Genomic DNA, 20,469 nt, shown 5'->3' with positions numbered 1-20,469 from the left:
TTGCAGCTTCAGGGAAAAAAAAACCGACAAGAGCAGGCCCACAGGGCTCCTGGGTGGCTCAGTTGGTTGAGCAACTGCCTTCCGCTCAGGTCATGATCCTGGAGTCCCAGGATCGAGTCCCACATCGGGCTCCCAGCTCCATGCGGAGTCTGCTTCTCCCTCTGACCTTCTCCCCTCTCATGCTCTCTCTCAAATAAATGAATAAATAAAAATCTTAAAACAAAACAAAAAACAGGCCCTCACTGCAGATGGTACCCCATGCTGTCCTGGGGAGACTCATCCATGGGTCTTGGGCACCAACAGAGTCACCAGAGCCACGCTAGGCCCCGGGAAGGACAGCGTCTCACCTGCTGAGTGATGCATCACTCAAAACTCTCCGCTTCTCCGTCTTCACATTAATCACAGAAATCTTCTGACGATTAACTGGGGCCCCAGGTAATCATAATGACAACGACCCCTTTCTTGACTTAAAAGGTGCGATGAACACAGAACGGCTGCCTAGAGAACAAGCAATTCCGAGACCGGCGGGGAAACGCGCTACTCACACCGCCACAGGTTCTTCTGCTATTTTCCCGAACAGGAAGTTTTTGGAGATCATCGCTGGTTCTACTTAAATGACCAAGCACAACGTTCTTCATGGGACCTCTACACCATGCCATTCCACAGCTCCCAGGAAGGGGCAAGTTCTTCCAGGAAGCATGTAAGAGGAAACAGGCTTATTGTAGGAAAGGAAAGCTGTTCACTGAAATCAGCTTAGACCTTTCAGTTGTTTGTTCTGTTTTGTTTTTTAAGATTATTTACTTATGGGGGGCTGGGTGGCTCAGGGGGTTAAAGCCTCTGCCTTCTGGGTCATGATCCCAGAGTCCTCTGCTCAGTGGGGAGCCTGTTTCCTCCTTTCTCTCTCTGCCTACTTGAGATCTCTGTCAAATAAATAAAATCTTTAAAAAAAAAAAGAATATTTATTCATTTGACAGAAAGAGATGGAGACAGCAAGAGAAGGAACACAAGCAGGGGGGAGTGGGGGGAGGGAGAAGCAGGCTTCCTGCTGAGCAGGGAGCCCAATGCAGATCTTGATCCCAGGACTCTGGATCATGACCTGAGCCAGAGGCAGACGCTTCACAACAGAGCCTCCCAGGCATCCCAACCTTTCAGCTCTTGACTTGGATGTAGTTTTCACTGGCTGTGCAAGTAAAATAAAAATGAAGTTTCCACCAGGTTTAATCCAAACACAGCGCACAGGCCAAACTAGCACGCAGAGTCTCCGCACATTCCTCCAATCTGGTCTCCAGGTAACAGCAAGGCAGTATTCTCACATACTCTCACAGAAAATTCAAATGTCACTTATTTACAATCCTTCAATAATGATGATGAGAGCTAACAACTATTGGACACTTAGAACCATCAGATACTTCTGAAATTCTTTAGATACATTAACTCACTTAGTCCTAACAATCAGCTAACAAAATAAACACGGTCTACATTTTATAAATGAGAATGGTGGGGAATAGTTAAATAATTTGCATAAGATCATGTGGAGGAGCGCCTGGGTGGCTCAGTGAGTTAAGCGTTTGCCTTTCGCTCAGGTCATGATCTCAGGGTCCTGGGATCAAGCTGGGCACATTGGGCTCCCAGTTTAGCAGGGTGTCTGCCTGTCGCCCTCCGACCCTCCCCGCTCTTGTGTGTCTCTCAAACGAATTTCATGGTCTCTCAAATAAATCTTAAAAAAAACAAAAACAAAAACGTGGAAAGCGAGAGAAGGAAATCAAAACTTCATAGTTTCACTCTCTAGGGCTAGGTACCTACTGGCCCCCATCAGGGGAGGGGCTTAGGCTTCTACCCCTTTAAAGGAAAGATCCACCATAACTGCCATCATTCCCTTAACACTTACTACCTGGTACAAACTTTAAAATATGTATTTTTGGGGCACCTGGGTGGCTCAGTCAGTTAAGCAGCTGCCTTTGGCTCAGGTCATGACCCCAGGGTCCTGGGATGGAGGCCCTCATTGAGAGGTGGGGGAGGGGAGGTCCCTGCTCAGCGGGGAGCCTGCTTCTCCCTCCCTCTGCTTGCCGCTCTGCCTACCTGTGCTCTGTCAAATAAGTAAAATCTTAAAAAAAGATTAAAAATAATAAATAAAACACACATTTTTATATCCTCATACTTCATCTCCTCAACTACCTGCCAGGAACCACTACTGCAAATGAGGAAATGGCCCGGCTCAGAAGGCATATTGCCAGGGAGGCACAGAACCCAACAGGCCCACCAGGGCACCACGTCTGCCTGGCTGCAGAGTCCCCATTCATCCCACAGATCCCCACCCAACGCCCAACACCAGACTCTGGACACACGGGAGCCAAGAAACTACAGACCCAACAGACAGTACAGCCAGCCTGCAGCTGCGAACCCAGGGGAGTGACAGCAGAAAGAGCACGTCCTGGGAAGCTGGTTCATTCAGCCCCCGTGCAGCAAACCTATGAAACCGAGAAAGACTCAGAAGTGGCCAGAAGACGCAGCACCAACCGCACACCAGTTATTAGAGGGAAAACCTAGGAAAGAACCACTCACGGAGAATGGCTATAAGCAAATTAATGCTTCCCGTGTGCCTGTTATGAACCAGAAACCAGGTGAAGCGGGGGCTGGTGAAGTATGCGCCAGCGGTCAAGTGCAGTGGATATGTGGGGTTGGGGGCTGGGGCTGGGGGGGGGGGGGGACATTTCAGTTAGCAACAGATACTATCCATTTTTTACGCCCCCCCCCCCCCCCCGCACTGGGGATGTATTAGTCAACATCTGCTAAGTGAATGAGGTCTGAGAAAACACTGTCTAACATCTCTACAGCCTGCTTACAGAGACACCTGAACTAGTGCAACGTGCGCTGGAGAACTACTGGCCGCCTTCCCACCTCTGCATACACGTGAACCAGAGCTCATAAAGGCTGCAAATGACAAATAATATTTAAAGGTCCAGAGGAAATCTGGGGCACATCACCGCAAATCATCTCACTCAGATCCAGAAGAGTCTTCTCCGACCACGGGGAGCTACAACCATCAATGACCTCTAACCTCCACCCCCGCCCGTTTTGTTTTGTTTTGTTCGGCCCCAGCCTGAGGCCAACTCAGCCAGCTCCAAATCGGCACTCAGCCCCCACGCTCAGCACTTGGTGGCCTCGGGCAAGTCACTCTACTTTTCCTAGCCTCAAGCTCTCCGTCTGCAAAATGGGGAAGATACCAGTATCTGGCCGGTAGGGTTAGGAAAAGAGCAGCTGGAACAGGAGCTACGTGAAAGCGCCTGGAGAACTTGAAACGCCGCGCAAAGGAGGCGAGTGTTGAGAGGCGGCGGCGGGGCGGGGAAGCGCACGCAGGGTCTGAAGTTAAGGTCTGGGTCCCAGCTTCGGCGGTAACACAGTCTGAGCAAGTCACTTCCCCGCTAAACTTCACTCGTCCTAACTCGAAGTCCGGCGGAGATCGGGGAGCAGCGGGACCCGAGCGCCTCAGTCTTCGCAGGGGGGAGGGCGGCGCTGGGGAGACCTTCTGGAGCCCTCCGCCCGGGGGCCAGCCCCTCCCCCCGCCCGGGCCGCTACCACGAACGCGGAGCCCCGGCCTTGCCGCCGCCGCCGCCAGCGGCCTCGCTGTTCTCCCCCGAGCGACGGCGCTTCCAACCAGTGTGGACCGCCGAGCCGCCGGGCCCGCGGCGGCGGCCGGGCAGGGCCAATGAGGAGCGCGGCTGCGGCAGGGGGCGGGCGCAGACGGCGCTCCGCGTCGCTCCCGGGCCGCTCCCTCCCCGCCCCGAGCCCCGCTAGGCTACTGGCCCTGAGCACCGGAGGGAGAAAAGGCCACTCACCGCCCCTTCGTCGCAGCCCCGCGCTTCCGGATGAGCTCGTCCAGGGAGATGTCCGCCATCTTGCACCGCCGAGCGACCCGCGAGCTGCTTAGACTCCCTCGGCCCTCGAGCCCGCCCCTTCGGCTGCTACGGAGCAAAGAGCTGCTTCCGGCGTACGGCGGAAGAACTCTCGCGACAGCTCACACCGGGCAAAAACCGGAAGGGGCGGAGAACTTCCGTGAGCCTTTGCGACGCCAGCTGCTTATCTGCATACCGTAGTCGGAGACCCTACCGCTGTGGTTCTCCCCGGCGAACAAATAAAATTGAAAGGGACAGAAACAATGAACTAAATGAATAAGATAAACTGGAAAGGAGCTGGGTTCAACGGGCCACTCTGAGGCTCACCGTAAGGCTAATGAGAATGGAATTCGTTACCCAGCGAGGAACACGTGTGTGCCTTTATGCCTTAAACTTATGAGTAAGGAAAATAACGATTCGGGGTGACGCCCGAATCCTCACTGCTAATGTGAGACGAATTTTTGAGCGGGTAAAGGTTGCCCCTAAGGTGACCCGCCTACTTTGCGGGATGCCTGGGTGTCGCGATCTGCCCGTCCCTTTCTTGACATGGAAAAAGCAGAGAGTTGAGGGCGAGTAACTTGTAGTTTTATGGGGATTTTAGCGGCGCAAGGTGGTGCACAGTGCCGTCTTGTCCCAACACCCTTGATCTTTTCAACTTGTTTTTTTTATTTTTATGTATTTTAAAGGTTTTGTTTGACAGAGAGAGATCACAAGTGGGCAGAGAGAGCGGAAGGGAAGCAGGCTCCCTGTATTTTATTTTTGATCAGACAAAATCCGTTTTCGCGCCGGGCTCATGCACCTTAGATTGGCCATTTCCCGCAGTTCTCTGAAACTTCTGCCTGGTGTCTGGCCAGCTGCTTATTTGCGGGGGCCCGCGGCACCCAGTAGGTGCTCACTTCGTGGCTCATGAGGTGAGACGTCCCGTCCCACGAGCGGCCCTCCTCGGCGGCAGCACTTTCCCGAGCGAATCGTCTCATCTCTCTGCGCTTCGGTCTTCCCGAGCTACACAGTGGGGCAAGGGACAGGTCGCTGCGAGGGTGAAACGGGCCGATCGTTAAAACCTTCCAGACGCAGAAGCCTTTTCCACGATGCAGCGCCAGGACCCCAGCGCCAAGCAGGGCACGAGGTAGGTGTTCCATACATGTTTGCTACATCAATCGGTTAAAAAAAAAATATATATATATATACACGCAACGTCTTTAGAACAACAAAGAGCATACACTGTCCTCTGTCGAGTTGTTACTATTAATTTCTAAGTGCACCGATGCCAGGGGCGTTCCTGTGCTGTTGTCAGAACACACATAAAACTCGCATCGGGGGGCGCCTGGGTGGCTCAGTGGGTTGAGGCCTCTGCTTTCGGCTCAGGTCATGATCTCAGGGTCCTGGGATCGAGCCCCGCATCGGGCTCTCTGCTCAGAAGGGAGCCTGCTTCCCTCTCTCTCTGCCTGCCTCTCTGCCTGCTTGTGATCTCTCTGTCAAATAAATAAATAAAATCTTTAAAAAAAACAATCGCATCGGGCGCTCTGTGGGCAAGAGCTGGTCAAGCCAGCGGGTCGGGGTTGGGCACCAGACGGAGGAAGGGAAGCCAGGTCCCACCTGCGCGGCGATCGGGTGCTGGCTGGCCCTCCTCTTCCCAGCTCTACCAGGGGACCGCTAATCCCTCCCTCCGCCCTCACTTTCTCCCTGGAAGTGAATGGGAGCGACGCGGGGACGAGGCCCGAGGAAGGGAGGCCGCGGCTCGGCCTCCGCAACCCTCCGCAACCCTCCCGGTGCAGACCGAGGAGCGCAGGTGCAGAGGAACGAGGGAGGGGGCGGAGGACCGCGGGATTTACGTTCCTGTCGCGCCTTAAGTGAACTGTAATTAAGTGACTGAAAGGTTATTTTTAAAGCCAGTTCACTAAGGTCGTTAACAGACATCAGCGGCCAGCTGAGTGGCCCTCCCCTGGACGCATGTCGGAGGGGGTAAAGTTTTGCAGGGCGGTGTCTGGTTATCCCAGGGACAGGGATCCGGAATCTGGTCAGGTGGAGGTTGGGGGACTGGGGGCAGGGGCCCTCCCAATGCCTGCGCCTGGGACATTCCAGGCCCGGGACGATCCAGGAGGAAAGAGACCCGTTACAGTTCTCCCAGGCGGGGCTTCGTTTCTCGGATGGACACGTGGGCCGTTTTGCCGGGCGTGAACATACATGGAATGGCCAGGAGCACGGCTGCGCCCTAGCTGAAGGGTCTGGGCCTGCTTTCTTTGGAAATAGACCAAGAATCGTGCCCCACTTGGGAAAACCACCTGCCTTTCACCAGAGACTGGGCGTCTGGCTGCATTTGGGGCTGAGGGTCCAGGGACTAGGCATCTGGGCAAATCTGTAGCCACCCGCCCCCCTTCTGGGGGATTTGGGGCAGTATTTACATCCTGCAAGGGGCATCATTTTATAAATTCCTTTGCTTTCCTGCTCTTTTATAATATAGTTGGAGTTTTGTGTTGACTTTTTGTTTAAAGATTTATTTATTTGAGAGAGAGAGAGAGAGAGAGCAGGGGGCGGGGCCGAGGGAGAGGAACCCAAGCAGACTGCCCTGAGCATGAAGCCACACTCGGGGCTCGATCTCACAACCCTGAGATCAGACCTGAACCAAAACCAAGAATCAGGGGCTTAACCAACTGTGCCACTCAGGCGCCCTGATTTTTAAATTCTCTGTGTAGGCTGGCGATGTTACCTGTGAATCCACTTCAGGATCCTAAAGAGGCGGTTATAAATATTATTTTAAAAGGATGTCAGGTCTGAAAGGGTGGAAGGTCATGAGACTAGGAGAGAGGGTAGGGACCAGGTCCAATCCCTGCCCTTCTAAGCTCAGGGACAGCTCCTTGTGCGCTTAGACAGGTGTGCATTCAAAGCCAGACACGCAAGCCTGTTTTGTCATCCTCTAGGAGGGGACCCAGATGAGGAGACCTAATGTGAGCCCAGTATTCTGCAGTCCTCAGCACACAGTAGGTGTGAAGGGATTCCCAGGCCAAGCCCTTTCCTGCCCAGTGAGGAGTCCCAGCCCTGCTCCGGGGGCCCAGGCCAGAATGGAAGGTAAGAGGAGAGGAGAAAGGGACTCCCTGGTCTGAGGCTCAGCTTCTTGCACACTTCCCCTTCCTCTTCTCTTCCCCAGTCCAGCCACGCTGGCCCTCTCGATGTTCCTGGAGATGCCCAGCAGGTCTCTGCCACAGGGCCTTTGCACTTGCTGGTCCCTCCCTCTAGAGCACATCTAGTGTGCTTCAGTTCCAGCCTCATTTCCACTGTCCCCTCAGCGACCTGCTTTCTGGGGAGTGAGCAGCAAGCCCTGGGGAAGGTAATGCCACAAGCTTGTTCCAAACACAAGGCGTCTGCACTTGCTGTTCCCCCCACTTTGAACACCTACCCCCGCAGGGCCAGCTTCCTTGTCTCTTTAAAAAGAGAGCAGTCCTCACTCCCACGCTGCCCTGTGGCCTGATTTCTGTCTTGGCATTTACCATCTCACAACACCGTCCAGCATCTGTCTTAAACCTTTCTCACGGGCACCCCAGGAGTAGGAGAGGGCGTGCGGGGGCAGCTGCAGCCGAGTCTCTGGCCTTTGGAACAGTGCATGAAGGAACAAGGAAGCTAGCGACCCCCTTGCAGCCTCCCACAGAGACCCCGATACCTGCCTTACCTGGGGACCCACCTCCAACCTGAAGGCCGTCCTCTCCAGCAGAAACGGAGGCCAGTGATTTCTCCCTGCTTTTCAGGGCTGGCCAGAGGGCAAAGCAATGGAGGCCATACAGAGTTGTACCACCCAGGGCTGGAGGGAGCTTTTCACACTGCTGAGACGATGCGCATGAGGCTGGGCCTGAGGGTGCTGGGCACAAAGGGAGGGTCTCAAGCTTGGACTCCCAGGGTCCGCACGCTGGAAACAGCCTAATGTCCAAGGGTAGGGGATTTGCTAAAAATAAATCATGATCCACCTGGGCTTATGGAGAATGCGTGAACCCAGGGAAAAGCCCATCTGATGAGGGGGGAAGCAGCAGGCCGCGATGGGCCATGTGATTTCATCAGAGCAACCGGCGTCGGCCTCTGGATGTCCAGTATTTTCTTCCTGTGCATAGTTTTCTGTACAGTCCAAACCATACAGGACAAACACCAACACACATTAGAAATAAGCGCCGGGCCCCTTCCTGTCTCCTCTCCCGCTGTCCCCCCAACAATGACACAAATCACAGAGCCTCAGGGAACTGCAGAAGGGTTAGTAGTAGCAAAGTTTTATTTTAACGTTTTTTTCTGCTCATAAATGATTCTGAAAAAGCCTATATGCAAGAGGCAACCCCACCCTTGTCTAAAGGCAACATCGAGGTCACTGAGAATGCTGCTCAGATGAGACCTCCCCTCTGCCAGGGTGCAGGCAGCAGGTGGCGTGGCTCTGGGACAGAGGAATAAATACACTTGTCTTAGCTCCACCATCAGCACTGGCGGCCCAGAGCCCGAGGCGGGCCACCAGACTGACAGCTGGGAACGCCCAGAGCTGCCTGAAGGCTCGCTCTGGTGCTTTGGGGAAGATGCGGAGGCTTCCAGAGGGCGTGCGTGTCCACCAGAGGAGCCCTCCGCCAGGCCCCGCCTCCTACTCCATCCTGCGGGGGGGTGGGGGGGGTGGTAGGGGGACCAGCTCCCTGCTGGCTGGGGCCTGCCTGGGTCCTGGGGTAGAGGTGCAGACTCCCAACCCCACGCACGTCCCCTGCCCAGAGGACTTTTGGGTGTTACCTGTCATGTAGGGTCAGGTGCTGAGGCCTGGCCACGGCCCTGAGCAGGCAGTGAGGGGTGGCTGGTGAGGGTCCCGAGTAAGTGGCTGGGGCATCCCTGGCACCTGCCGCTCTGGGCTGCCTGTACGTTTGGGTTTATTTGCAGACTGTGGTCTGCCCTGGGAGGGGTGGGCGGAGCATGGCGCTGGCGACTGGGCCTAGTAGTGTGTGGGTGGGTGAGGTGGAGGGAGGGGAGGGCCAGGCCGCCCAGCATCCCTGGTGAGAACCGAGGAGGGCCAGACCGGAGCCCGCCCCAGAAGGTGGCCAGCGGCGGCGCACGTGTAGGAAAACCCTGCTCCCAAAGGGGTCCCTGGGGGAGCTCAGCAGGATACCCAGCCCAGCACAGGCAGGCCAGGCCGAGCCCGGGGCCACAGCATGAGATGTGGGAGAAGGAAGTGATGTTACAGAACAGTGGCAGGAGGAGTGAGTGTGGACAGGGCACAGTGAGTACGCGGGGCAGGCGTGCAAGCAGCCAGGGCCCGGCCCTCAGAAGGCGAAGCAGCGCTCCTTGGGGTGGCCCACGCGGTCCAGGTTGGGCAGGCAGGCATACTGGATCATGGGCGGGGGGCCGCACATCAGTATCAGCGGCTCCTCCTCCGGGGGAGGAAGGTGGTCCCGGATCATCTCTTCATTTACGAAGCCCTGGCTGTAGTCCCAGGCTGCGGGCAGAAGACCAGGTGAGTCCCAGTGTGGCCGTGTGACTGACCCATGACTGCCCACCTGCCCCAAGTCCCCTCCCCGTGACCGTCAGTCTCGTGTGCTGTGAATTTCTTCCTTCTTTCAACAAACACTGAAGAATGAAGAGGCTGATCCAGAGCGAATGCTCGTGCTGGGCCCCCCGCCCCAGCCTGGTCCCCCAGAACAAAACAGCCAGTGAACAATGAACAAAATGGCAACAAGTGCATGTGTGTCACTATCTACTTTAACTGTAAATGGGCTAAATTCTCCAATCAAAAGTGGCTGAGTGCAGAAGAAACAAGACCTGTCTATACAGACACAAAGACAGACACATAAATCAATGGAACACAACAGAAAGCCCAGAAATAGACACAAGGTTATATGGTCAATGAACCTTCACCAAAGGTGGCAAGAATATCCAATGGGGAAAAGGACAGTGTCTTCCACCAATGGTGTTGGGAAAACCAGACAGCTACATGCAAAAGGATGAAGCCAGACCATTTCTGTTCAACACACACACACACACACACACACACACACCCTTAAAATGGGTTAAGGATCTAAATGTGAGACCTGAAACCATAAAAACCCTAAAAGAGAACATAGGCAGTAATTTCTCTGACATCAGCCACAGAAACACTTTTCTAGACAGGGGACCTGAGGCACGGGAAATTAAAGCAAAAATAAACTATTGGGACTACATCAAAATGGAAGTCTCCTGCGCAGCAAAGGAAACAGCCAACCAAACGAAAAGACAGCCTACAGAATGGGAGCAGATACTTGCAAATGACCTATCCGACAGAGGGTTAGTATCCAAAATATATAAAGAACTGATACAACTCAACATCCAAAACCAAACGATCCAATTAAAAAATAGGCAGGAGACATGAACAGACATATCTCCAGAGACATCCAGACAGCCAACAGACACGTGAAAAGATGCCCCACATCACTCCTCATCGGGGACATGCAAATCAGAACTGCAATGAGATGCGACCTCACACCTGTCACAAACGCTAAAATCAAAAACGAGGAAACGAGGCATCGGGAGGACGCGGAGAAAAAGGGACCCTCGCCGCTGCGCGTGGGAAGGCACACGGGGCGGCCACTGGAAAACAGTATGGAGCTGCCTCAAAAAATTAAAAAATGAGCCAAGAATCACGCAACTGGTTATTTACCCAGAGAATACGAAAACCCTCATTCAAAGGGAGACACGCAGCCTGGTGTTTATAGCCACATTATTTACAAAGCCAAATTCTGGAAGCAGCCCAGGTGTCCATCCGCTGAATGAGTCAAGACGACCTGGTACGTGCATACAATGGAATGTGGGCCGTAAGACCCAGGAGATCTTGCAACGAGGAAGATCTAGAGAATTTGCTAAGTGAAGTCAGTGAGAGAAAGACCAATGGCGGATGATGTGGCTCACACATGGAACTCCAGAACAAAACAAACAGAAAAACAAAAACAAAAGCAAAAAAAACCAAAAAAAACCCCAGCAACAGACAAACCAGAAAAGGGACTGAGGAGAAGGAAGAGGCGTTTATCAGAGGGAGTGGGTGGGGGATGGGCCAGCAGCAGGTGCTGGATCCATGAGCAGAAGTTCCCTCGGGACCTGCGGAGTCGTTTCCCCGCGCACCTGCAAGCGACCCGGGGAGACGCGGCACTCGGATGCGAGGAAAACCAGACCCATCGCCGCGCTTTAGGTGTTGTAAGGCCACACACAGACGGAGAGTGAAGGGCCGGGAAAACACCCTGTGCGCACGGAAAGGCGAAGAATGCTGGAGGAAGAGACGGAGGCGGCGCGCCGACAAGGACAGGCCACCGGTCAGCGCCGGTGCACACGCGGAAGGGCGCGGTTACGCGAGGCGAACGCTAATACGTCTAAAGGGAGAAACAGCAACACAGTAATGGTAAGGGATTTTTTTCTTTTTTAGATTTTTATTTATTTATTTGACAGACAGAGATCGCAAGGAGGCAGAGAGGCAGGCAGAGAGAGGAGGAAGCAGCGTCCACGCTGAGCAGAGAGCCCGATGCAGGGCTGGATCCCAGGACCCTGAGATCATGAGCTGAGCTGAAGGCAGAGGCTTTAACCCACTGAGCCACCCAGGCGCCCAGTAAGGGATTTTTAAAAAAAGATTTTATTTATTTATTTGACAGAGATCACAAGTAGGCAGAGAGGCAGGCAGAGAGAGAGAGGAGGAAGCAGGCTCCCCACGGAGCAGAGAGCCTGATGCGGGACTCGATCCCAGGACCCTGAGATCATGACCTGAGCTGAAGGCAGAGGCTTAACCCACTGAGCCACCCAGGCGCCCCAATAATAAGGGATTTAAAAAAAAATATTATTTATTTACTTATATATCTGAGAAAGAGAGTGAGTGAGCAGGAGGGAGAGGGAGAGAGAATCTGAAGCAGACTCTGCCCTGAGCACAGAGCCTGATGTGGGGCTCGATCCCACAACTGCAAGAGACCACAAGATCATGACCTGAGCTGAAATCTAGAGTTGGACGCTTAACTGCCTGAGCTGGGCTAAAATCCCCAATAGCAAGGGATTTTAATACCCTGCTTTTATCAATGGATAGATCACCCAGACAGAAAATCAATAAGGAAACACTGGCCTTAAAGAACATGTCAGACCAGATGGACCTAAGACACTTCTAGGACATTCCATCCAAAAGCACACATATATCCTGCCTGTGTGCGCACCTCCCAGCAGTCAGAAGCCGTCAGCAAGGAGACAGGAAACAAGTGTCGACGAGGATGTGGAGGACAAGGAACCCTCGCACACTGTGGGTTTGGGGAGGCAAACCCGTGCAGCTGCTGCAGAAAGCACTGCAGAGGGTCCCTCAAAAAATTAAAACTAAAGGGGTGCCTGGGTGGCTCAGTGGGTTGGGCCGCTGCCTTCGGCTCGGGTCACGATCTCAGGGTCCTGGGATCGAGTCCCGCATCGGGCTCTCTGCTCGGCAGGGAGCCTGCTTCCTCCTCTCTCTCCACCTGCCTCTGTCTACTTGTGATCTCTGTCTGTGAAATAAATAAATAAAATCTTTAAAAAAAAAAAATTAAAACTAAAATCACCATAGGATCCAGCAGTTCCACTTCTGGATATTTATCTGAAGAAAATGAAAACTAACTCAGACATCTGCACCCCAGCTTCCCTGCAGCACTCTTTACGGCACCCAAGATACGGAGGCAGCCGAAATGTCCATCAATGGATACAGGGGTAAAGAAAGTGTGTTATAAATACTGTGAGCGGGGTGCCTGGGTGGCTCAGTGGGTTAAAGCCTCTACCTTCGGCTCGGGTCATGATCCCAGGGTCCCGGGATCGAGCCCCGCGTCGGGCTCTCTGCTCAGCGGGGAGCCTGCTTCCTCCTCTCTCTGCCTGCTGCTCTGCCTACCTGTGATCTCTGTCTGTCAAATGAATAAATAAAATCTATAAATAACTAAATAAATACATACTGTCAGGGGCAGGAAATCCTGTCCCTGCAAAGGGCCTTTGAGCTGGGCTAAGAACCAAGTGGACAGGAGAGAGATTAACAGGAGAAAATCGAATTTAACAGCATATACACAGGGAATCCACACAGACACGGACAGTCCAAAGGCAGGTACAATGAGGTTCACATGTCATCGTGAGCGAAGGAGATGGGGTAAGGGTCTGGGATTTCGGAGGGAAGGAATGCATTTCACAGGGTGAGAAGAGCAGATGTTCAGTGATCCCATGTCTGTGGTACCAGGCGGGTCACTCAGATAAAATCTACCTCCATTAACAGCCCTTATTCTGGGAAGGACCCCCAATTTAGATTCTTCTGTACAGTTATGGAAAGGATAAAAGTTTCTCTCGAGACCAGCAGGGTCTCAAGTGCCTTCGGCTCAAAATAATCCACATGCCTAAGTGACACATTTGGGGGGGAGGCTGTCCTGAAGCCCTTCCATATGATGGAATATTACTCAGCCATAGAAAAGAATAACAACTTGCTGTTTGTGGTGACACTGATGATTTCGGGGGCATTATGCTGAGAGAAATGAGTCCGACAGAAAGACAAAATACTGTATGATTTATATGAGGACTCTTTTAAAAACAAAAACAAAATAAAAATAATTAATAAAAACAAAAATAAAGGGGAGCCTAGGTGACTCAGTCTTTAATCATCTGCCTTCAGCTCAGGTCATGATCCCAGGGTCCTGGGATCGAGCTCCGGATCGGGCTCTCTGCTCAGAAGGAAGCCTGTTTCCCCCTCTCCCACTCCCCCTGCTTGTGTTCCCTCTCTTGGTGTGTCTCCCTTTGTCAAAAACAAAAATCTAAAAAAATAAAAACAAAGACAAAGAAAAAAAAACACCAAAAGCAAGAAACCCCAAGCTCACAGATACAGAGAACAGATTTTGCTGACTGCCAGAGGCAGGGGTAGGGGAAGAAAGAATCAGGTGGAGGAGGTTTAAGTCTGTTTTTAAGAACTTGCATGGGATGAAGTTCTACTTGCTAAGTGTATAAAATGTGCAGGTATAGAAGCTAGCTCAATTTTACCACGATTTTTTTAATAGTATATTTTTCTTTATATGCATGCTGAAGGTGGCTTCGTGGGGAAACACAAAACACAGGTCAGCTGTATTTGCCACGTGAGCTCGCCCCACTCCCTGTTCCTTCATGTCCACGCCAGCCCAGCCCGCCGGCCACTGTGCCCTCTCTCAGCACCCAGAACTGTGATACCTAACGCCGTAGCCATACCTCAGCTCCTCTTGAGCGGTGGGTCACGGTAGTAATAAACGGTAACTCGACTGCCCACCTGCTAACGGGTTACTGTTCCAATGGCCCCCAGCAGGGGGCACTCAAGGGGTGGCACTGCCATGCGTCACCACCAGGGGTCAGCACTGGCCCCCTCCTCCGTGACCAGGAGTGCTAAGCCTAGCCTACCCCAGGAGGAGCAGGGAGGAAACATCCCACCCTTGATAGGAGAGAAACACGTTCCTTTTTTAGGAAAAGAAGCAACTCCAAGACCAGGTGCCCCGGCCAGACGTCCCTGCCTGACCCTACAGCTGACCGGTGAACAGCAGGGGCGGGAAACAGACACACACACACACACACACACACACACACTCCCCTGCACGGTCCACACACATATGCACTTTTGGCCATTAGTGCGGTACCATCGATAGATTTTCCTTATGATTTTCTTGTTAACATTTGCTTCTCTCTATGCCAGCGTACCGTAAGAACACGCGTACCTAACAAGATCGGCGTTAACTGGCGATTTGTAAGGCTGCTATGGGTGGTTACATTTTTGCAGAGTCAAAGTTCCATATGGAATTTCGACGGCACATGGGGGTCAGTGCCCCGAATTCTGGTGTTGCCCAAGGGCAACAGTACTTTGTCGGTCTCACTAACCAGCTGCTACTTGGCTCTGTAACTTGGCTAATAAATCTGTTTCCTGGCTGCCTAGCCCTCCCCTGCTAGAACATCAGCTCACAGGCCAAGCCCGCTTCAGGAACAGAGCGGACAAGGAGCCTGGTTCCGATGGGTGGGTCCAGGCTGGCCGGCCAGCAACCGATCTGGGGGCACTGCTGCCAGGTCCTCAATCCATCCACGCCTCCGCCTAGCTCTTGGCCAGGAGGCCCGGGACCCGGCTTGATTACCCCAGGAGGGCTCCTCTCTCCAAGATGGACCCAGATGACCCAGCTCAAGAGATGGGCACCTGCCCCTAGAGCCCACCTGCTTGGTTCTGGGTGAAGCGGAGGTGGGACAGTCCCCACACCACAGTTGAGCCCGGCGAACCGTGGGCCCCAGGGGAAGGGGGAGGCAAAGCAAGGGCAGGGTGGCCAATCCCACACTGGGGCACCATGAGGAGGCTACAAAAATGTCCAGTTTCCAACATCTAGAAGTTTCCAGTGCAGATGCAGGTCCTTGCTTCTCTTGAAAAGTAGAAGGACCTGACCTACAGGGCTGCAGTCACAGCACTCCCTACAGTGTCCCAACCCTGGAGCCAAATACCACCAGCGTCACAGACCAAGAAGCCCGAGATACTACTCTTCTCCCAGCAACGAAATTGAGGTATTTCCTGTACCCACATCTCTACCCACAGCCAGAGAATGAAGCAGAACTTAACGTCCAGGGGCAGCCTTGTTTTGGGTTTCGTAGGCAGCTACGCGACTTTGGCATCCCGGAGGGGCAGAAGGAGGGTCACTGTACACCGGCCCGGCCCAGACCACCCCCCGCCCCAGGGCCTGGGGAGAAAATGGCGACATGCCTTACAGGGTACAGACGTCACAGCAGGAGCAGTTGCCCCTACCCACTGCAGTAACCCTGCTGACCTGCCCCAGAGTAAGCCCCCCACCAAGGGCAGAGGCCTCAGGCTCTGGGGGAGGATGTGAGCTCAAGCCCCACTGCCGGTGATTTCTAGCTGGGTGCCGTGGGACACTTACTTGCCCTCTCTGATCCGTCCCTCATCTGTGAGATGCGGTCACACCACCTCCCTCTCACCAAGCCACCCTGAGCACCACCGGAGACCAGATGAATCGAAGGCCCGGCACCCCCCACCCAGCCCAGCCCACCCAGGGCTTCCGTCGCTCACCTTCAGGGGCTTTGTCCACAGTGTACCAGAGCTTGAAGCGAGCAGAATGTTCGTTCCTCAGTTCCTCTAGCTCCGGCCGCAGCAGGATGTCCTTCTCAGTCTGGGGGTGGGGGGGGACGGGGCCCGGAGGTTAGGGAGGACTGCCTCTGAGACACTTGTCACCGGATGGCTCACCATCCCGCCCACCGTGGGCCACACGCGTGGGAAAGCTTGCAGGACGGCAGCCTGGCGGAGCCGACCCAGACTCCCCAAAATGCGCGCCCCGTTCTCCTCATCTCGCCCGACCACCTCAACGCTGCAGACTATGTTCATTCCAGATGTTTCCTACCGCTGTGGGGACATGAGCCCTGATATAACAGGGAGTGGAGGAAGCAAACAGCTGAACACAGGTGCGGTCAAATACAGAACAGGGAAGGACCGGGAGGAAACAAGCCAAAACCTGCACCACGACTCTCTCACTTAAAATAGCGGTGACGGGTCCCTCATCCTTTGGATAAGCCTCCTTATGTTCTGGTGTCTCAGGCTGCACAGCCTTAAATCGGGAAATGCAGACCACTATTCCCCAAATCACACCGGCTCCTTCCACAGCCTCGCCCACACTGTGGCCTACAGCACCCCACTCTCTGCTCCCACTGGCTTCGTCCAGTTGGCGCCACATGGCCCTGTCCTTCAGCCTGGTGTCACCTCCTCCAGGAAGCCTTCCTGGACTCCCCAGGGGCATCAGCAACCTACTCCTCACACAGCCCCTCTGACCACAGGCCTCTCTGCCTCGTGCATCTCAAGGTCACTCCCAGACAGATGGGGCTCCTCAGGGCCGGGGGGTGGCCTGACTGAGCTCAAGGCACTGTTATACACAGGGCGCCAAAGGGCTCTGTCCACTCACGAACCACTCCTGAGGCCCTGGGCTGGAGCAGAAGGGCCCTCCCCAGGGAGGCAGACCACGGGCGATCCGGGGAAGCATCTTCTCCGCCCCACACGACCAACAGCACCATGAAGTGCTCAGCAAAAGGGACTACTGGGGGCGCCGATCACAGCAGGGACCGAGCAGGAAAGGACAGATAATTTGAAGCCACAGCAATTAGTACTGCCTGAGCCTGAGGCTGCATGGAGGGGGTCTTGCTGACAGGTGGGACCAACCCAGCTTAAGGTACACCTGTACCTTGAGTACTGCGGTCCTCAGTGTTCCCCTCCAGGAAATGGGCTGTAGGCAGAAGGCATGAGCCTCTGCGGGTCCCAGGGAGGAGGATATTGACTGTTTTTTCCACTTCTTTTCTCTTCTTATTTTTTTCCTTTTTATTTATTTATTTATATTTCATTTAATTTAATTTAAATTTTTCTACGGCCAGTGTGAAGCCCAATGCCGGGCTTGAACTCACAACCCCAAGATCAAGACCTGAGCTGAAATCAAGAGTCAGACTCTTCATCGACTGAACCACCCAGGCGCCCCTCGTTTCTCCCGTTTCTCAGGGGGACAGTGGGGCCCTCCTGCCCTGATCGAGTGAGGACAGGGCCAGGGCTCAGGCTGGACAAGCTCTGCATAAAGAATGCCAATATATGGAGGTAAAGAAAAATCCTGGGACGGCCTTCGGAGATAACGAGTGTTGGGATCTTCTGTGTATCTTTTAGACTTCGCTTTCTAATAAGCACCTATACTTTCTTTTTAACAAAAATGGGATCAGAGCATGCATGCTGCCTTGCCGCCTGCTCTTCTAAGGTCCGAACACTCTGTAGACCCACCACGTGGCATCAGCCTCTGAGCGCCCGCGCCTCCTTTCCCGGCGGCCCAGCCCCCACTGGACAAAGGGACTGCCGGTTCCCCACCGAAGGGCATTTAATCATCTGGAACACCCTCCTTCATAAACAACGTCTCTCTGCCCATCCTCCCTGCCCTACCCATTCCTTAGATACATCTTGGAAAGTGGAGTTTGGGCAGAAAACTCCACGTGGGTAAGGCACTGGAACACGCAGGCTTCAGCAACGCACACAGCAGCAGCGCGCCCAGGCCTGACCCTCCACCCATGCCTTCGCCGGCTCCGGGTAATAACCATTTAATATTGGCCAGCCGGATGGAGGGGAAGTAGCCCTCATGTTTTATTTATCTACACATTTATTTTATTTATTTATTTTTAAAAATATATTTTTTTAAAGATTTTATTTATTTATTTGACAGAGAGAGATCACAAGTAGGCAGAGAGGCAGACAGAGAGGAAGGGAAGCAGGCTTCTGGCTGAGCAGAGAGCCCCATGTGGGGCCTGATCCCAGGACCCCAGGATCACGACCGGAGCCGAAGAAAGAGGCTTTAACCCACTGAGCCACCCAGGCGCCCCACTACACATTTATTTTAAAGTTTATTCATTCATTCATTTTTTTAAGTAATCTGCACGCCCAATGTGGAACTCGAACCCATGACCCTAACATCAAGAGTCCCGTGCTCTCCAAAGGAGCCAGCCAGGCACCTGTATTTTCTATTATTTAAAAAAAAGATAAGGGGTGCCTGGGTGCCTCAGTCGTTACGACCCTGCCTTCGGCTCAGGTCATGATCCCAGGGTCCTGGGATCCAGTCCCGCATCGGGCTCCCTGCTCAGCGGTTAGCCTGCCTCTCCCTCTCTCACTCCTCCCGCTTGTGTTCCCTCTGTCACTGTGTCTCTCCTTGTCAAATGAATAAGTAAAATCTTTAAAATAAATAAATAAATTTTAAAAAAATTAAAAGATACGATTGTCACTGGCTCTAGTTGTATCTTATTAGTCTGAAAAGACTCCGTACGGTGATGCAGTGTGGACTTTCCCCAGCGGTTCACCGATCTTACTCATAATGGGCTTTTCTCGCTTGTAAGCAGCTGGGCTCTCCCTTCGCGTCTCTCTTAGATGGCCTGTCCCCATTCATTCCCTCAATACCCGTAAAAATGCTCACCCAGCACCCCTGAAGCTTCACTTTTCTACGTGTACATTCCTTAACTTAAACCTTAAAGCAGGGATCTACTCCGCATTTCCCAAATTCATAGCAACTAACCCCAAATTCCTTTCATCTCTCCCCTCAGGTCTGAAATGCCACTCGTGCCACCTGTGAAGTCTTGCATGTACTGAGGCCTATTTCTAGGCCAGTGCTGTTCAGTGGAACTTCCTGCAGTGACGGGGATGGGAATGTTCTAGATCTGTTATCCCACACAGTAACCACAAGCCACAGAACCCATGAAACGTGGCTATGAAGATCAGGAAAGCGAGTTGTAAATTTTAGTTAATCCTCATTAACTTAAATGTAAATACCTACATGTTCTAGCATGTTCCAGCACGGTCCAGACTCTCCATATGTTACCAGAAATGCTTTAGGTCCAGTAAGCCTGGCTGTCACGTGGGGGTCAGGAACCACGGTTCCCGGTATTGATGCTTTACTAAGCCCCATCCAGTGAGCTGGATTCTTCCTTCTTTCTTTTCAAAACTTTCTCTGCTGTGCACAGACACTTTGTCCTCACATAATACTAACAACTTCTTTGCTTTTTGGTACTCTCCTGCCATCACGGACACACACTGCAACTTCCAAAGGCTATGTGACTTCCCACATCACCCCAACCCAGTGCAAACACAGGTATGGAATCTAGCAGCTTCTAGTACGCCAAACATTAGAAAGGTTTGCAAACATGTAAAATGGGACAGAATTTTCTAAAATACAGTGATTTTTCATAAAATGTGCTCCGGCTCAAGTCCTGGTCCTACTACCTCCTGGGAGACAGGTCAGTCAAGTCCCTCTCTGGGTATCTGAGCTAGAAAGTGAGCAATTTCAAGACCCTGGCTAGTGGGCCAGTGGGCCCCAGGAAGCCCTGTATGGGCAACGCAGGGCTGACGGCCCCGGAGACTAGTCCAGCAGCACTAAGTGGAACCACGGTCCTCCCACACCCACCAGTTTGGAATTAATGGCCCTTCCCATGCACCACCCGCCTCGATCAAAGCCACCTTGGTTGGCCTCAGGGCGGTTTACTGCAGCTGTGGGAGTCCAAGGACCTTACAGATGGACGGGACAGAGCCTGGGCCTGAGGTGCCCTAGGATAAGCTGACCTGAACCATATCTGAGAGGCACCGTGGGCCTGGGTGTGGCCCCCACACTGTTGGGGGACAGGTGTCTCACCTTGGCATTCCTCCAACAGGGACCACTTTGCAAAACCCACATATTCAGTCATAAAACACTGAATCTACGAAGACTCCTGGGGTGACCCTGCTTCATCAGCTAATTCTACAGTGAGGGAGCGGAGCTCAGAAATGGCAAGTGGTCCATCCAAGGCCACACAAGAGGCCAGGGCAGAGAGCCGGCAGGCGTGGGGAGGACATGCGCTCGGGAGTCAGAAAGACCAGGTCCAAACCCAGCCCCAAACCCCCAGCCCAGGGCCTTGCCTGTGGCTGTGCTCTCGGACCCTTGGGCTCCAGGCCAACCCCCATCCCGGCCGGCGTTCTTCCACTCTATTGCCGGCCCCTAACTCTGCCTGTGGAGCGAGTGCTGAGGTTCAGAGGAAGCAGCCAGGGAGCTAATCCCAGCTTGGGAAGGGCTCTGGGTGCTTCGCGCCTTTG

At 53.4% G+C, this 20,469-nt stretch overlaps 2 protein-coding genes, 1 long non-coding RNA gene and 1 other non-coding gene across 8 annotated transcripts in view; 2 read left to right on the top strand and 2 right to left on the bottom strand.

Annotated features, from left to right (window-relative positions):
* The window catches only part of POLDIP3 (DNA polymerase delta interacting protein 3), a 22,123-nt gene extending 18,140 nt beyond the window's left edge, over nucleotides 1-3,983 (bottom strand). Inside the window, exon 1 of one of the 4 annotated variants that reach the window (XM_059401863.1) lies at nucleotides 3,837-3,983. In XM_059401863.1, the coding sequence (XP_059257846.1) occupies nucleotides 3,837-3,895 (59 nt within the window). In that variant the 5' untranslated portion in view covers nucleotides 3,896-3,983. Of the gene's footprint in view, nucleotides 1-347; nucleotides 412-3,224; nucleotides 3,638-3,836 lie in introns of those variants that run through there. The other 3 variants (XM_059401862.1, XM_059401864.1, XM_059401866.1) reach the window with 3 other exon arrangements.
* A 36-nt stretch (nucleotides 3,984-4,019) lies between these two features.
* Nucleotides 4,020-20,095, top strand: LOC132019154 (uncharacterized). Of its 2 annotated transcripts, XR_009404712.1 has the most exons (4): nucleotides 4,020-5,019; nucleotides 6,812-6,959; nucleotides 17,259-17,472; nucleotides 18,951-20,095. It is a non-coding gene; the product is annotated as an uncharacterized LOC132019154 (long non-coding RNA). The 2 variants fall into 2 exon arrangements; XR_009404713.1 differs by lacking the exons at nucleotides 17,259-17,472; nucleotides 18,951-20,095 and adding an exon at nucleotides 7,634-8,068.
* On the top strand, nucleotides 4,277-4,426 carry LOC132020933 (U12 minor spliceosomal RNA). Its single transcript, XR_009405151.1, has one exon. It is a non-coding gene; the product is annotated as a U12 minor spliceosomal RNA (small nuclear RNA).
* LOC132019153 (NADH-cytochrome b5 reductase 3) overlaps nucleotides 8,128-20,469 on the bottom strand; it is a 28,472-nt gene continuing 16,130 nt past the window's right edge. Inside the window, exons 8-9 of the mRNA XM_059401867.1 lie at nucleotides 15,913-16,012; nucleotides 8,128-9,336 (exon numbers count right to left, since the gene is read on the bottom strand). Of these exons, the coding sequence (XP_059257850.1) occupies nucleotides 9,164-9,336; nucleotides 15,913-16,012 (273 nt within the window). The 3' untranslated portion in view covers nucleotides 8,128-9,163. The remainder of the gene's footprint in view (nucleotides 9,337-15,912; nucleotides 16,013-20,469) is intronic.

The sequence above is a fragment of the Mustela nigripes genome, chromosome 6, assembly GCF_022355385.1.
Source record: "Mustela nigripes isolate SB6536 chromosome 6, MUSNIG.SB6536, whole genome shotgun sequence".
NCBI classification, from domain to species: Eukaryota; Metazoa; Chordata; class Mammalia; order Carnivora; family Mustelidae; genus Mustela; species Mustela nigripes.
This window is presented reverse-complemented; position numbering and strand designations above follow the sequence as displayed.